Source organism: Barbatula barbatula (assembly GCF_947034865.1).
Source record: "Barbatula barbatula genome assembly, chromosome: 1".
NCBI lineage: Eukaryota > Metazoa > Chordata > Actinopteri > Cypriniformes > Nemacheilidae > Barbatula > Barbatula barbatula.
In genome coordinates, this window is record NC_136766.1 from 29,931,581 (window position 1) to 29,950,254 (window position 18,674).

An 18,674-nucleotide genomic window follows, 5' to 3' on the forward strand; every position below is an offset into this window, starting at 1 on the left:
ACCCAAAGCTGTCCAGGGCCGCAAAGAGAATCCACAGCATCCCATCTACTTCCACACCATCAGAAAGAATTTTCTCCAAGGCTGGATTTATTATCAGTAAAACCAGGAGCGCACTGCTGCCGGCCAACGTTAACAAGTTGGTTTTCCTCGCACACAATATGAAAAGACTCAAACGCACAAAAGCAGAGTGAAAGACTGGATTTTTTTCGTTCGGGTAGGGTACAAGTGTTTTCAAACATTTCAGCCGTTTCTATTTTAATTTGCTGTGAACATGTTTAGCTAAAAAAAAACTGTCAGTTTAGCGTTTATTGTTGTTGCGGCAGTTAAAAAGAGAAAGTTCACAATTCTGGATAATCTTTCGTTGTTTTAATAATTTATTTATTTTAATTTTATTTATTGATCACTCAGGGTTACCTAATTTAACTTTTTTTTATATATGTTCCCCTGCACTTTGGCATTTTGCACACATTTATTATGCTTCCTGTGACCTGATTCTGATTTCGTTTTTATTTTATTTTTTTATTATTATTATGTTCTAATTTAATTCTGTAAATTAATGCTTTTTGTTTTTCGTTGTTTTGATGTTGCGCCACACTTTAAGCATGCTGGCACAGGCAATTTTGCCGATTTTAATTTAATTTCGCAAAAAAATCCTAATCCTAAATCGCGGGTCATATGGCATATTTTATAAACCTGAATGCTGAAAGTAATTTTACTCCTGTCTTAAGAGTCCTTGCATTGGCTTCCTGTCAGGAACGGTATGGATTTGAAAATCCTTATGTTAACATTTAAGGCTTTGCATGACTTGGATCCCCAGTACCTGTCTGATCTAGCAATATGCACTCTTCTCAATGTGGTCTCTTAGGTGTTCCCAAGAAATGCCTTCGCTCCATGGGCGATAGAGATTTCTCTTCTTATGCTCTTAAACTCTGAAATTCTCTCCCGGCTGACATCAGGGAAGCCAATTCACTAACAAGTATTAAATCTCTTCTTAGAACATATTATTTTTTATGACTGCTTTTGCTTGATTATTCATGTTATTTTGTATTGTTTATCGCAGGGGATGGCCATTTTAGTCATGCAGAGTCTCTGCTCCTGGAGAGTTTAGCTTCAACCATCATCAAACACACCTGAAGCAGCTAATCAAGACTTTCCAGGACCAGGGGTTTTCAACTCCAGTTCTCTTGGTCACCCATGACCGAATGTTTTCGATGTATCTCTGTATCAAACACCTGATTCAACTCATCAGTCTGCTGACATGACTTTTTGAAAAACTAACAAGCTGATGAGTTGAATCAGGTGTTTCACATACACCGAATACACTTGAATTAATTAGCTCCTGGTTAAATTGATTTAATGTAAAGACTTGAATTGAACACAATTAGTCGAAAAGGATTTCAAGTGCTCAGCATGCTTTTGCCTCAGACTGCATTAACTAAAGACTTGCATTAACTAATGATTCAAATCATTCCTCGGTCAATTAAATTGTTATGGTCATACCTACAATGAGTGGTTGGTATATGAACATGTAAACATTAATTTGAGTGGACATCGATGACAATTGGAGTTAAATTCTTGCACTGCTGCTGTTTAGTTTATACTAGTCGTGCATAGCCAGACCTTTATATTGGCCCTTTCTTTGGCCAAGGCCAGGAGGCCATATGAAGTTTTGTGCCACGTCATGTTTAGAGGCGTGCAAATGTCCCTGCAGTACCAACCCCGGTCTCACTCCCGGCTCATCACATATTAGCCCTCGGCCAGCACCCTCGTGTAGGGTACACCTTTGGCATCGTTTTCCGATTTTGTTGTTTGCTAAATGCTCCAGACCGAGACGTGTGCAATTTTTGGGATTTCATAATTGTTTATGGTTTTAATATTTTGTAGCACCTAACCCCAACCCCACCCTAAACCTAACCACTTCTCAACCATATAAAACACAACACGCCACTAAAAGCATTCACCGGTATTCATTGCACAAACTGACCAAAAGCAGTGTAAAAGTATAACAACTTGTCGCAAACCTTTTTGCACGATAACTTTATTTGAAGATGACATTTCCGTGAATGCACACAGTCGGCTCCCATTCAAGATAAACCGGAACATTAGCTACATGCAGGTGATTGCGAGAGCCAACACCATTTCACACTTGAATTTTGTAAGTCACCATTAGGGTGATCGACAAACACTGAAAGAAGTCATTTCTGATTGGGACATTCCAGGTACTAAGATCGTTTCTGTTGTCCATGACAATGCAACGAATATGGTTGCATGCACCAATCAACTGGCCCAAGACCCATCGTGGGGAACTGTACAGGGAGTCCGTTGTGCGGGGCATACACTTCAATTGTGCATTAACAGCGCATTAAAGAAAGATCCCGTGTGTCGCACTGTTGCTTCTGCGAGGCGCCTTGTTTCACACTTCAAAAAAAGCGCAAAGGCCACCACAGCACTTGCAGAAAAACAAAGAGAACTGAATGTTGCAGAGCATAAACTTGTGCAAGATGTTGCCACTCGATGGAATTCTGTTTATCTTATGCTCGATCGTCTGTTAGAACAAAGGGGTGCAGTTTCAGCTGTGCTGACAGATTCAAGTGTCTGCAAACGGTCCGACCGTGATCTAGAGCTAACAACATCCCAGTGGAGAATGGCAGAGGACATAGTTCATGTTCTCAAGCCAATGATCAAACTGACAGAGCTTTTGTCACAAGATATGAACACATCTCTATCTGCCACTGTTCCGATGCTTATGAACATTAAGAAACGACACTTGGTGGTACATGAAGAGGACAATGCTGTTACTAAGACCCTCAAGATAACCCTGACTGAGGAGATTAACAGACGATGGGAGCTTAAAGGTCGTCTTTTGGAGAGCAGTATTTATATCAAGGCTGCAATTCTTGACCCACGTTTTAAGAAGCTTTCTTTTTTCACTGATGGTGAGCAAAGGAACGAGGCGTATACTGTGGTGGAAAATCTGGCTGAGACTTTAGCTGCAAGGCCTGTAGAGGAGGTAGGTAATGACAGTGAATTGGTGGAGGAGCGTTATACTGCAGGCCCTTCAAGACAAGAAAAAGAGAAAGACCAAGTGATGTCAATGCTGTTGTCCAGTGATGAAGAGGAGCAACAGCCAGGGGACAGTGAGATGAGCGCTTATTTAAAGGACACTACAAAAAGCAGTACAGGACCACTGGAATGGTGGCAAAAGAACGAGGAGAGATACCCAAAGCTGTCCAGGGCCGCAAAGAGAATCCACAGCATCCCATCTACTTCCACACCATCAGAAAGAATTTTCTCCAAGGCTGGATTTATTATCAGTAAAACCAGGAGCGCACTGCTGCCGGCCAACGTTAACAAGTTGGTTTTCCTCGCACACAATATGAAAAGACTCAAACGCACACAAGCAGAGTGAAAGACTGGATTTTTTTCGTTCGGGTAGGGTACAAGTGTTTTCAAACATTTCAGCCGTTTCTATTTTAATTTGCTGTGAACATGTTTAGCTAAAAAAAACTGTCAGTTTAGCGTTTATTGTTGTTGCGGCAGTTAAAAAGAGAAAGTTCACAATTCTGGATAATCTTTCGTTGCTTTAATAATTTATTTATTTTAATTTTATTTATTGATCACTCAGGGTTACCTAATTTAACTTTTTTTTATATATGTTCCCCTGCACTTTGGCATTTTGCACACATTTATTATGCTTCCTGTGACCTGATTCTGATTTCGTTTTTATTTTATTTTTTTATTATTAGAAATGTATATTATGTTCTAATTTAATTCTGTAAATTAATGCTTTTTGTTTTTCGTTGTTTTGATGTTGCGCCACACTTTAAGCATGCTGGCACAGGCAATTTTGCCGATTTTAATTTAATTTCGCAAAAAAATCCTAATCCTAAATCGCGGGTCATATGGCATATTTTATAAACCTGAATGCTGAAAGTAATTTTACTCCTGTCTTAAGAGTCCTTGCATTGGCTTCCTGTCAGGAACGGTATGGATTTGAAAATCCTTATGTTAACTTTTAAGGCTTTGCATGACTTGGATCCCCAGTACCTGTCTGATCTAGCAATATGCACTCTTCTCAATGTGGTCTCTTAGGTGTTCCCAAGAAATGCCTTCGCTCCATGGGCGATAGAGATTTCTCTTCTTATGCTCTTAAACTCTGAAATTCTCTCCCGGCTGACATCAGGGAAGCCAATTCACTAACAAGTATTAAATCTCTTCTTAGAACATATTATTTTTTATGACTGCTTTTGCTTGATTATTCATGTTATTTTGTATTGTTTATCGCAGGGGATGGCCATTTTAGTCATGCAGAGTCTCTGCTCCTGGAGAGTTTAGCTTCAACCATCATCAAACACACCTGAAGCAGCTAATCAAGACTTTCCAGGACCAGGGGCTTTCAACTCCAGTTCTCTTGGTCACCCATGACAGAATGTTTTCGATGTATCTCTGTATCAAACACCTGATTCAACTCATCAGTCTGCTGACATGACTGTTTGAAAAACTAACAAGCTGATGAGTTGAATCAGGTGTTTCACATACACCGAATACACTTGAATTAATTAGCTCCTGGTTAAATTGATTTAATGTAAAGACTTGAATTGAACACAATTAGTCGAAAAGGATTTCAAGTGCTCAGCATGCTTTTGCCTCAGACTGCATTAACTAAAGACTTGCATTAACTAATGATTCAAATCATTCCTCGGTCAATTAAATTGTTATGGTCATACCTACAATGAGTGGTTGGTATATGAACATGTAAACATTAATTTGAGTGGACATCAATGACAATTGGAGTTAAATTCTTGCACTGCTGCTGTTTAGTTTATACTAGTCGTGCATAGCCAGACCTTTATATTGGCCATTTCTTTGGCCAAGGCCAGGAGGCCATATGAAGTTTTGTGCCACGTCATGTTTAGAGGCGTGCAAATGTCCCTGCAGTACCAACCCCGGTCTCACTCCCGGCTCATCACATATTAGCCCTCGGCCAGCACCCCTCGTGTAGGGTACACCTTTGGCATCGTTTTCCGATTTTGTTGTTTGCTAAATGCTCCAGACCGAGACGTGTGCAATTTTTGGGATTTCATAATTGTTTATGGTTTTAATATTTTGTAGCACCTAACCCCAACCCCACCCTAAACCTAACCACTTCTCAACCATATAAAACACAACACGCCACTAAAAGCATTCACCGGTATTCATTGCACAAACTGACCAAAAGCAGTGTAAAAGTATAACAACTTGTCGCAAACCTTTTTGCACGATAACTTTATTTGAAGATGACATTTCCGTGAATGCACACAGTCGGCTCCCATTCAAGATAAACCGGAACATTAGCTACATGCAGGTGATTGCGAGAGCCAACACCATTTCACACTTGAATTTTGTAAGTCACCATTAGGGTGATCGGTGTAACTTTTAGAGGCCATTTACACGAGACCATTTTCAATCGAAAAAGCAAAAACATTTATACATTTTTGCTGTCCGTTTACACGTAAACAGATGTTTAGTACATGAAAATAGATCTCAAAATGCAACTTTTTGAAAATGCAGCCGTTTCCGAATAAACTGCCATGCGGAACATTCTGAAAAAGATTACGTCACGGGCATGCGTATGAGGTGCTCAGTCAAAATAACATGGCTGCTTCCCATATTATAAGCAAACGGTATTAAAAAGCACTTTTGGTTAACTGTATGTGCCAAGGCACGTCCGGTTTCTTTACACAACAACATTATCGCCCACTGGTCTGGCGTGCATACTACAGCGTTTTTATCCGTTTTCCAGGATCCACGTAAATGTAGACGTTTTGATAACACTGCCATGTGTACATGAAACTTTTCTAAAACATTAAGGAAACACTTTTCCATTTTTCTTTGTGTAAATGTGGCCTTAGTTGGGCTGTCGGCTCTCTTTTTTTTCTGCTTAAATGTTAATTTGTCCTGGACGTGTGCTTTCATCATGTATGTTTGGAATAGGATGCAAAGCTAAAATGTGATTATTTTGAGGGAATTGTTTTATGTACTTTTACAGTAGATGTATGCATTTGTCATTTGACAAATGTCCCTGCAGTACCAAACCCGGTCTCACTCCCGGCTCATCACATATTAGCGCTCGGCCAGCACCCCTCGTGTAGGGTACACCTTTGGCATCGTTTTCCGATTTTGTTGTTTGCTAAATGCTCCAGACCGAGACGTGTGCAACTTTTTGGATTTCATAATTGTTTATGGTTTTAATATTTTATAGCACCTAACCCCAACCCCACCCTAAACCTAACCACTTCTCAACCATATAAAACACAACACGCCAATAAAAGCATTCACCGGTATTCATTGCACAAACTGACCAAAAGCAGTGTAAAAGTATAACAACTTGTCGCAAACCTTTTTGCACGATAACTTTATTTGAAGATGACATGTCCGTGAATGCACACAGTCGACTCCCATTCAAGATAAACCGGAACATTAGCTAGATGCAGGTGATTGCGAGAGCCAACACTATTTCACACTTCACATTTTGCGTTGGTACCCTTGGAATATCTTTTTTACGACATTGTGACTGCTTGTATCTTGTGTTTTATATTAGGAAAAATAAACTGGTACATTACTTGCTAAAACTGCCTGAACAGTGTCATGGAAACACAATTGTTCTGGCTGTTAAACTTAAATTAAACCCGACACATTATAATTGCAAATTATATCTAATATATATGTTCACAATGACGGTTAATGCTAATTTGATTAAGATGGCGTGTATGGTTGGGCTAGATTTATATTTATAGTATGTGGCAGTATGCACCATCGCAACCCGCTATAAACCTAAGGAAGTTTGACAAAAAAAGTATATTTCTGTCGAATTACGTAGTTTGATGGAAATGCTGCAACTTTGCACTATTTTATATCGACATTTAGAAAAATTTTACAAGTTTTGTGCAAATCTGTAATGGAAAACCTGGCTAATGGCTACAGCCCTATTGACTCCCTTTACCAGTGTTTTGATCAAATAAACAGCTGTAGCCCATATGTCAAAACCTAAAGAGATACAATTAACAAAACTCTAATACAATTAGAAATACAAAACTAAAGTCTAGAGTCTAAAAACATATATAGCATATCTTGCTATAATTTTGGAATATGACCCTGGCTTTAGCAGTCATATCAAAGCTAATAATCAGATGATTTATCTTATCTGAGACTTAAACTTGTTTATGCTTTTATCACCATCAGCAGTGGACTCCTCACCGGCCTTCCCAAAAATGCCATTTGATAGTTTAATTTTGTATCTGATGCTGCTGCAAAAACTGGCACTCTAGTGCTCACACTTGCTGTCTGTTATGTTTTAAATTGATTTTAAATATTATTACATGACTTTAAATAATTGAATAGCTTAGGACGAATTACATTACACAGAAGGTTGCCGGTTCAAATCTCAGTGCCAGCAGGTCATGACTGAAGTGCCCTTGAGCAAGGCACCTTACCCCTGATTGCTCTGCAGTAATGTGCCACTGTAAAAAAAAAAACTACTTGTAAGTCGCTTTGGATAAAGGCGTCTGCCAAATGAATAAATGTAAATGTAAGAGTAACGCGTATACTGATACCGATACTTTGTAGTTTTTTTTTAAATTGCCTTGAACCTAAATGTAACTTCCTGTATAGGAGACCTCACTGTCATGATTTATGGGGTCAGTGTGCTAAATCAGAATACATTTTTGATCATACATTTGTGCTCTCAAAACAGCCAGTTATTTTTTATAACAACTCAAATAACATTAATTTAACAAAATAAATGTAAAGCAAATATACATTTAATAATAATTGTATGCACTTTGTTTTTTAAATGTTTTATTATTATGATTTTTTTTAGTGTTTTATTGAAACTAACAAAATAAAATGTATCCTTTCCGTTAAATGGGCAGAATTGCCTTCATATAAACAAAGTGCAAAGATTTTTGGTAAATAATGTGCAAATGTAAAATTGCGTAAATACAAAAACAAAAGCACAATCTACCTCTAGCTGTACCCCTAAATCCAAGGAAATATTCCTATTGGCCTAGGGCTGGGCGGAATGACGAATATGCCGTGGAATAAAATGTAAACCATAAGCGATTTTTCTATTCCGTGTATTCTCAGGAATGTAAACAAGTACGCGTGGTTAAGTCGGCCCTCTGCAAGTTAGCCGTTATGATAAAAATAAACATGTGAATTAACGCACCCATAACAAATTAACAAATCAAATCGTCTTTTGACCTTTGTTCAGTCTGTACTTTCGTGATTCGCTCCAGTCCGGCTTTCCTCTCACCCGCAGTGCTCGTGCAGGGATCTATGCGAGCATATAAAAAAGCTTATTCTCACCAATTTCAGAAGTCAGATTGTTTTGCAAAGCTGTTAATAGTTTTAATAAAGTTCGACTTTTGGCGAGCTGAAGAGCAACTTGCGTTGAAATGCGCAATGTTTCTGGCCGCGTGAGTGCTTTGACGTGATGAGACGCAAACCTACCTTTTGGGAGACACGTGCAGTGCAAAGACAAGCGCAAGAATAAACAAACCATGTGCATCTATTAGAGAGTAAAGAGCGATGAAGACCTACACTAGTTTATAATACCAGTCATGCATATACATGTACTCTCATTGTTTGTGTGCATATATGTATACTTAATTGTTATGCATGTTGTCTTTCTTCCTACTGTATACAGACAGTATGATATAGCCAGAAGATAAATATAAATAAATAATAAATCTCATTATCAGAACTTAATTTGATATCTTTAGTACATTTTTATAAATTGCCTACATTATAACTATAGTAGGCATTCAAATTAACTGTAATAAATAACTAAGATTTAATCTAAGAAAATTGAGGTATAAGATGTAGAATTTTAATGGGAGATTGTTACCGTGAAAAAAAATTACTCATTCAGTGAAATTTAATTAACCCCACCCCCGCCCACCCCTACAAACGCCCCATAAATCTTGCTGCCATAGGTGCCCGCTTGTGCTTGGTACTGCTGCACGTAGTCACATGATGACAGGACAACTAATAAGTAAACTTTCAGCAGTAATACCACCCATAACTGGAACCTGCTTTGACCCTATCCCCTACAAGCTCTGTCTCTCGGTCCCAACTACCTGAATTTATACACATTATAAACTCATTCATTACTATAGGAACTGTCCTCACTTCATTGAGGCAGGCCCACTGCTAAAAACAATCAACCCCTCAGTGGTCAGTAATAATAGACCAGCCTCCCTCCTTAAGAAACTAGACAATTATAATTTTTAAACTATGATGTTCTGTAGTGACATTCAGAATAAAGAAAATAATTACTTTTAGTTATGGAGTTATGGAGGCTCAGAGCTCTGCAGTTTCTTTCTGCTCTTTCCATGCTGGCAGTTCGATGCGTCTCATCACTGACTGATGGTTGTTCTTCAATCTCCTGGTCAGGTCCACACTAGAGAGAGCAAAAGCACAAAAACAAGTAAATGAATGAACTAAACTATGTTGGCTTGACAAATCCTGGTCTGACAGTTCTGATGTTATTCTCTTAAATATTTTTTTATATTACTATATCTAAATAAATGTAAAGCAGATTCAGATATGATGTTAGCATGATTTAGCATGATGTTAAAAAGTACAAACATTTTTAGCTGTATGATTTTCGCAGGCACAGTGGGTAAGACTGGATTTATTTATTTTAAGTTTATAAGTCATTCTATTCATATAATTTTTTACACTCCATACTTCACATTCTGTTCTCTTATCGATATAAAAAAGTGGATGAGTAGCAATTTTTTTATTACTGAACTCGGACAAAACTGAAGTGTTCAACCAAGAATACTGCTTAACTATTGATGGATGTTCCATAAAACCCTCATCTTTAGCTAAGAATCTTGGCTTTATATTCGATAGTACTCTGTCATTTGAGAACCAGGTCGCCAACACCTGTAAAATTGCATTTTTCCATCTTAAAAATATATCTAAACTACGTCATATGCTGTCACCATCGGATGCAGAGAAGCTTATACATGCCATTATGACATCAAGACTAGATTACTGTAATGCACTATTAGGTGGTTGCCCTGCAGGCCTATTACAAAAACTCCAACTGGTCCAAAATGCAGCTCGAGTTCTTACGCGTACAAAAAAGTATGAGCATATTAGCCCGGTTCTGTCAACCTTGCACTGGTTACCTGTAAAGCATCGCATAAACTTTAAAATCTTGCTTATTACCTATAAAGCCTTGCATGGTTTAGCTCCTCACTACTTGAGAGAACTTCTAACGTATTATAGTCCATCACGTGCACTACGCTCTCAGGTGTCAGGTCAGTTGGTAATACCTAGAATTTCAAAATCAAGTGCAGGCGGCAGATCCTTTTCCTATCTAGCGCCTAAACTTTGGAACAGTCTTCCCTGCACTGTCCGGGAGGCAGACACACTGTCAGTTTAAATCTAGAATAAAGATGCATATTTTTAATCTTGCATACACTACACTATCATAATATATATATTTCAAAGATATAGGCTGCACTAGTTAGATCAACCGGAACCAGGGACACTTCCAATAACAACTGATGCATTTGTTGCATCAAAGAGTGCAGAACAGTACTCTACTCTCAGCCAGTCTTGTCTCATTGTTCCAAGGTTACCAGAGCGGGCAGGACGCAGTCCAAGGCTACCGGAGCGGGCAGCGCGCAATCCATTCCCAGACCTGACAAATGCTGGACGAAGGACGTGGCGACTCTACAAAACTTCAGCCGCTATTAGATTATTAATGATAATTTTAAATCTAAATTTGTTTTTTTATTTTGCCTTGTTGTGCAAGCACTGTCGAGCTTGTGCAGAGGCAGCAGTTTTTGCCAGAGGGGAACTGGAATCCCCTGGTTAGGCCTGGTCTCCCTCTGAGGTTTTTTTTCTCCTCCAATGGAGTTTTGGGTTCCTCGCCACCGTTTGCATACTGTTTTGCACTGTTTGCCTGGCCGGGGGGGCTGCTAGAATTTGATAGTCTTATTTAATTAACTCTGCATATAGGAATTTATTGTGTGTCTGATTTTTGAACTGTGTTTTGACTTCCATAACCTTTTATGTTTTACTTATAGTCAATGTTTTCTTGTACAGCTGCTTTGTAACAATGAAAATTGTAAAAAGCGCTATATAAATAAAGCTGACTTGACTTGACTTGATTTATCATGTTAATTCAATCTTATTTATATAGCGCATTTTTAAATGTGCATTGTTCCAAAGCAGCTTTACAGGAGAAAATAAGAAAAACACAATAAAGGCACAGTGCTTGGTGTTTCTAGAACAAGCAAGATCATTCTGTTTATTTAGCATAGAGTATTATGTATAAGTAAATGCTTGGCTGAAAGATGTGTCTTTAATCTAAATTTAAATTGGGAGAGTACCGGCAAGGCTATTCCAGAGTTTAGTTTAGTTGGTGGATTTTTTAGAGTTAGAGTAATAGTGCAGCCTTCAATTTGCAGATTATAATCCAAAATATTCTGTTTAGGTTTCTTTGGACCGATAAGCAATATTTCTGTTTTATTCAAATTTAAAAGAAGGAAATTTCAAGTCATCCAATGTTTTATATCTTCGATGCACTCTGCCAATTTAGATAGCTGGAAGGAATCATATGGTCTTGATGAGATATATAGATGACAGTGGAAGCTAATTCCATGTTTTCTAATAACGTTTCCAAGGGGCAGCAGAATCTGCATGAATATGCAGAATAGCAAGGGTCCTAAAACCGATCCCTGAGGTAATCCATAATTTACTTCTGTTAGATTTGATGATTCCCCAATTGAATGGATAAATTGATATCTGTCTGATAAGTATGATCGGAACCATTGTAATGCCTGTATCTAAATACCGATATAATTGTGTAAGCAATCTAAAAGTATGTTATGGTCCACAGTATTGAACGAAGCACAAAGGTCATACAGGACTAGGAGTGAGATGTTAATATGTGATCCCTTAATTATGTCTTATTTACCTAATAACAAATTAAAAATATAAATAGTTTTTTCTGTGTGTGACAGTATGAAGTAAATAATTATTGTTAGAAAAAGGAATTCTATTAAAATCTTGTAACCTTACATAATTATGAATGATCTAATCAATTAAGGCACATAAAAATAAAGATTTTTTACAAAGCTCATCGCTCGTTGTATTATGATTGGCCAGTCAACCAGTGCGTAGTGATTGATCGAATACTGCAAGCGTGTGACGGAAATGTAACGCTTCTTACCATATTTGGATCATCAGGTTCCAAAGCAATTGTACTGACATGTACGCCCACCTTACTTGCATATACATTTGGTCGGTCAAATCATACCACAAACTGACGTAGATTTGTCGGGGTGTGGTTACACGATGTGTTTCAGGCAGGTCTGGGTGCGCATTCGCTTTTAGATAGAATCAACGCAGGTTTCAATTACTTGTATTTAAAATATAAATACATTAACCAATGAAAAGGAGATGTTCTAGAGCTCTGCACAGCCCTTAAATCCAGACCCGAGTCCGGCCCTGCTCGACAAGCTTATCAGAATTCTCGCCCCGAGCCCGCTTTTACACAGCCAATACTACTGTTGCAGCCATTAAAATAGTTTTTTTTTATGGCAAAGTAGTTATATATATATCTATATATATAGATATATATATTATTTTCTTCATTGAGTTAATTTTGAAACATGTTTGGAGAATGTTTTTGTTTGGTAAATTAAACGTTTTTTTTTTCTAAAGAGACGACCAAGCGGCTAGCGCCCGGTGGTGAGTTGACTACGTTTGATCAATTTAGTCTATCAAATCACTTGGCTTGTCTGCAATAAAATCCCCAAAAATATTTAATAAGATATAAACTTAACTATTTTAGCATGTCACAATTGTAAGTTTAAACGTGTATTATCACCACAACAGTAAAAGGTTTTTTTTGCTTGCAAAGAAAACGTCTTTTTAAATTGAAACAATTTAAAATAATAATAATAACAACGTGCAGATTGTGTTACCTTACACTTTTACTTTCACTATTACTAATGAAACAAGTCTAATCCCAAACATAAAAAGAGACAGCTTCTTAACACTGGTACTATGACGTAAAAATTGGCCCGACATGGGTTGAAATGCAGGGCTACATGATGTTCTATTTAAAATCAATCGTGGTGATCAATTTTTGTTTTATTACAGTTTTTCTCCATTGGTTTGGCTCATTTCTTGAAACAGAAATTACATTCTCAAAACAACATGGACAAACCTCCAAACAACTTGGCAATTGTTTACAACAGAATGGAATTTCTCATTCATTTGATCAAATTGCAAATGTCTAAATACATGTGTCAATGTCTCGCTACATCTTTGCAAATGATTAAGTACAGGTAGCCTACATTTAGCACAATTTCCAAGTGAATTGATCTTGTTGATCTAAACTGATTGTCGATTCTCAGTCTAATGGTTGTTCGCTCCAAAACGTTTCAGCGTCATTTCATTGTATAAGTCATCATATGCAAAATAGTCTGTTTTGTCAAAATTAGTCAAGACCATAATACCATGAATACCATATATGAATCCCTTGGAACATTTTATAAATTTATTACAGCAATTGACAGTCAGGTGAAACTAGAACTTGACTAACGAAGGAGGAGATTCACACATCTCAGATGACCAATTATGTATGTTTAGTTACCTGACAGGCGCTGTCCATGACTGTAAATGCTGCCAAACATGTATATAAAGAGCTTGACATGCAGAACCAATACAATTTCTGAACATGGAGGCACCTGGCCAAGTAAATGAACAAGGGCAACTGCCTGCTTGAGGAAGAGGAGGAGGAAGAAGAGGAGGAAGAGGAGTAGTAAGGGTGCATGGTGGTGGAATAGGGGGAAGAGGCAGAGGAGCACGAAGAAACCATGCTGTCCCAGATGAAATTCGGGCCACAATTATAGACCATGTCATCAACCATGGCCTTAGTCGCCGAGTTCAGCCTAATGTGCCTCGCTCTACAGTGTGTGTGTGTGTGTTTGTGTGTGTGTTTGTGTGTGATAGGCCTACAGTAATATCTTACCTCAATGGTATGTTATGATACTAAAAATGACAAGAAAAACCTTGGAAAAACACAGTTTTCCACGACAACCTTGCACAGGTGGCAGAGAAAAACTTCTCAATGAACAAGAGATCTGTAACATGGTGATGGCAAATAATGCCATCACAACAGTGCTGGACTGGTAATCTGGCATACCGGGCAAATGCCCGGTGGGCCGACGCACTTGGGGCCGATATAATATAAAATTATATTTTTTTAATCGACCAACGACCGGCCCATAAAGCAGGGACAGCGGCCCATTGGTTCATTTTCCATACTGACACTGGGCTGGCCAAAATCATCTCTAAACAGACTCCACCCCCCCCCAGTTTCTCGTGTCAGATGCAGTCAGTGTCTTATAGTGTTCACACCAAACGCAGTAAATCGCGCTATTAGCGTCTAGTTGGACGGTTGAACATTTTGCTTTTACACGCTTCATTCGCGTCATGGAGGGGCTTCTGTCAGGCGGCGCCCCTCTAATTGCGAAATGGCGGACATGGATTTAGTTGAGAGGATAGCTGCGCATTATGTGCTATGGAAGGCTGAAGAACGACGTAGACTCGTTCGGCGCCATGTCTGGGTCCATCAAATCCTTCAGAGGCGCAGTCCTTCATTGTTGTTTCGGATTCCTGCCTCCGCTCGCTATGTCATAATCACGTCCCTACTAGAGCAAGCTCCTGGTTCGTAAACGCGGCGCGAATTTTCGCCAAAGTTCAGATTTTTCAACTCGCGCTAACTATGTGAAGCCAAATGATCCAAAAGTGGGACGAGACAGAGGGTATTAAAGAGCTCGCGCCGCTCTGACATGTCATCTGCGCGATTAAATCGCCCAGCCAGCCGACTCCTCGTCAGCGCACACGTTATTTAAACAGCGCAAACCGTACACTCAAATGTACAATAAAGAAACCCCTCATTCCTTAAAAACATTTACATTTGTTTACATTTACACAAGTCAACATTTACATAAGTTTTTCCCTACAGAAGACAAAGGAAATCAGGATGAAATGCAAATTGATGTTAATAATAGCAGAGGTTTATGGGTAAAATGTAAATGAGTGGCGCCAAATGAACATTGTATATGTTTTAAGTGGTCAGTGCAGCGGATTGGTTGGTGCCACGCTGCCCATCGGTTGGCGATAGGAAATTGAATCGCGCAGATGACATGTCAGCGCAGGGCGAGCTCTGTAATACCCCGCTGTCTCATCCCACTATTGGATTGTTTGGCTTCCCTTACTAACGCTCAATTTGCGCGAATCACACAACAAGTAGGTATAGGTCTATCACCAGGGAGTCAGTCAAGAGAGAGTGAGTACACTGGTCCACTTGCACTGGTACACTGGTACACTGGTCCATGGCACTTAGTTCTCAGCTTTGTAGGTTTTTGGGGGAATGGAACAGTAGATATGCATATCTACAGGGACTGCAAGGATGGTGTAGTGGTTGGTTGTGTCCGACCCATTGTGGTGGGCCGGTCTGAGTAAAAATGCCAGGGCTCTTTTTTTGTCTCAGTCCAGCCCTGCATCACAATGAGACACTGCAATCCTACAAGACAATGCCATATTCCAAAATGTCAACTTTATAAGCATCTCCACAATAGACCGTATATTGAAGAAGCATCAGATGACAATGAAGCAAATTTACAGGGTACCATTTGAGAGGAACTCTGATAGAGTGAAAGAGCTGCGGTACCAGTTGTCTTATTTAATTAACACTGCATATAGGAATTTATTGTGTGTCTGATATTTGACCTGTGTTTTGAATTCCATAACCTTTTATGTTTTACTTATAGTCATTTTGTTCTTGTACAGCTGCTTTGTAACAATGAAAATTGTAAAAAGCGCTATATAAATAAAGCTGACTTGACTTGACTTGACAGTATGTACATGTAAGTCAGTTACTGGTGATCCAAAGCAGTGGTTCCCAAACTTTTTTCGCTTCAGTATTACGTGATTTGTGTATCCAGGTATGAAAATATTTGATTTACATTTCAGTAAGCCTAGTCATTGATGATTTCCCCCCTCCCCTTTCTGTCAAATACCCCCTGTAGTACCTCTGCATAGGGGTACATGTACCCCAGGTTTGGAACCACAGGAGTAGTGGCCAGTAGTAAATTGATCTAGTGGAGAACATAGAACATTCCTATGTAATTGTCTGTAACTGTAGTGTATGACTGATTTGATGTTTTCTTTTTTTACGCTATTGTAGAGAATAATTACATTTACTCACTTGGCTGACGCTTTTATCCAAAGCGACTTACAAGTAGTTTTTTTACAGTTCAGTAATGACCTGCTGGCACTGAGATTCGAAGGTCAGACTGGTGGTCAGAGCGTTGGGCTTGTGATCAGAAGGTTGCCGGTTCGAATCTCAAAGCCAAGGGCCGAAGACGTGGCCGTAATATTATTGGCCACCGGGCCACGGTGGATGTCCCAGGCTAGCGAGTGGGGCAATACAACTATGTGTGCTGCCATGTCTGAGAATGGTGTGGCCACTCACATCCCCAGTCCTGGCCCATACAATACACAGAAGCTCCTTCTTTTCTTGGACCGTCTTCATTTTGATTTGATCCCTGAAAATGAGAGAGGTCTTGTAGGGCCTCACCTACAATATGAGTACAGTAACCATTGTCAATGAAGGACGGGGCTAAGACTGAAAGGTGGACATGTGGGATGTTTCAATGGTCCTCTGCCATAGTGACAAAACATCTAAACATTCTGACTTGCAGTGCTTACACAATGCCAAAGGGACGAAGCATTTTGGGGGCACTGACGGTTTAAATGAGAAAGAAATTTAGTTTTGACACATGAGTGAACTGTTTTGGGAGAGATATGAGCTTTTGCAGGTAAACCATGGTGTTGTGCTGAACCATCCACACTCTTTTGGCAAACGCATTAAGAGTTTAGAGAACGTCTGGTCTGTTTCAAGAAATGAGCCAAAGCAATTGAGAAGGATCTTTGTCATTTTCGTGGCACTGACTGTTTATATGGGAAAGTAATTTAGTTCTGAAGCATGAGTGAACAGTTTTGGGAGAGATGTTAGCTTTTGCAAGTGAGCTATAGTGTTGTGCTGAACTGTAAGACTGTTTTGCCAAATGATCTTAGAATTTTGAGAATGTAATTTCTGTTTCAAGAAATGAGCCAAACCAATGGAGAAAAACTGTAAGTCTCTTGATCCTTAGTAATGTTTACTTTATCTGGCTGCTTACGCTGTATATTTGTAAAACATGTATTGTTGAAAGAACATATTCTATTATTTCCCTAATTCCTAATACTAATTTCACAAAATGCTGTTAAAGGCATTGCTCTTGTAAAGTTCAACTCATGGAAACATTTATCACAATGATGGTGATATGTTACAAAACATTTTCAATATTAATTGTTATATTGATTCGGTGCCAATAGCATTGACAAATCAAACGATTTTTAACATTGATTCAATGTTTGTTGGCTATCAGGGACATCAATCCTGTAATACACTAGTTTAAAGCTTTAATTATGCAAAACTGGCAACTTTCACAAGTAAGATTGAACTCATCATGTGCTTAATTTCAGTGTTTTTAAAGTTAACCTCAAAATGTGTTTGCGTTACTTGCACAAATAACAACATAAAGCATTACTTACCTCTTCCCCCTGCTCCTGAGACACTTTTGGTTTGACTGCCAGTATGAGGTCAGGGGTTGCGTCCCTAAGCTCTCCGATGTTTTCATAGATGTGCTTGTTTCTGTTCTGCCCCACATTATCATAAACATGCCTGGCATACACAAGAAATGAAGATTAGTATGGTTACATTTTGAGTTTCTCATGCAAGCAGCAAAAACAAATCTGTGTACCCTTCAAGAATATCCTGGTATGTGGAGTGTGTTTCAAGTGAGCAGCTTCGTGTAATACAGATGGGGGTGATCTGACTTTGTACGCTGTCCTGCAGGGATGTTGCCCGCAAAAGAGGCAAGCTGGGTGGAGAGAGGAACAATTCTGAATCCATGGGCCCTGGAATTCCGACCTCTTCTCCACGTGGCTGTTTCTTGTGAATTTCAGTTTCACTGTCTGATATTTTATTTTGGTTCTCTTTCATCTCTTCTTTTTCCCCTTCATCTCCATTCTCTCCTCTCTCATCCAGGACCCAGGCCTCACCTGACTGTCCCTCTCCAGACTTGCCCTCTGTGTCCTGAATCGCTTTCTGGTAGAGTTCTGAGAAACTCCTGCACGCACACGCACACACACACAAACACACACCCACACAGAAAGCATTAGACGAAATGGAATGGAATAACTTGACAAAAATAAATGTTGTTTCAGTATGTTGTTTTTCAGCTGAACACCATTAGTCATAAAGTTACAAAACTGATAGGAAAAGAGCAGGTGAAAACAATTGAAACAATGTTTGCAACTGTTTCAGCAAAGTCTTTCCAAATGTAAAGTAATTTTTTTAAGTTGGTAGAAGTTTAGTGTTTTTTTTCAAGGTTACTCTTTGTGATATATATTAAAATTAAATAAAAATGTGATATTACACAAACATTTGAACATGACTATTCCAATTGTGATCCAGAACATTCAAATCAGTGATAAAAATCAACACTCATCATACAAACCTCAAGAAAGGTGACATTAGGTTCCTT

General features: G+C 38.8%; 1 protein-coding gene across 8 annotated transcripts in view; it reads right to left on the reverse strand.

Moving 5' to 3' along the window:
- The window catches only part of sipa1 (signal-induced proliferation-associated 1), a 65,110-nt gene that overhangs the window by 17,821 nt on the left and 28,615 nt on the right, over positions 1 to 18,674 (reverse strand). For all 8 annotated transcript variants that reach the window (XM_079464045.1, XM_079464043.1, XM_079464042.1 and 5 more), the window contains 3 exons: positions 17,889 to 18,257; positions 17,680 to 17,809; positions 9,319 to 9,442 (listed from right to left, as the gene is read on the reverse strand). In XM_079464045.1, the coding sequence (XP_079320171.1) occupies positions 9,319 to 9,442; positions 17,680 to 17,809; positions 17,889 to 18,257 (623 nt within the window). The remainder of the gene's footprint in view (positions 1 to 9,318; positions 9,443 to 17,679; positions 17,810 to 17,888; positions 18,258 to 18,674) is intronic.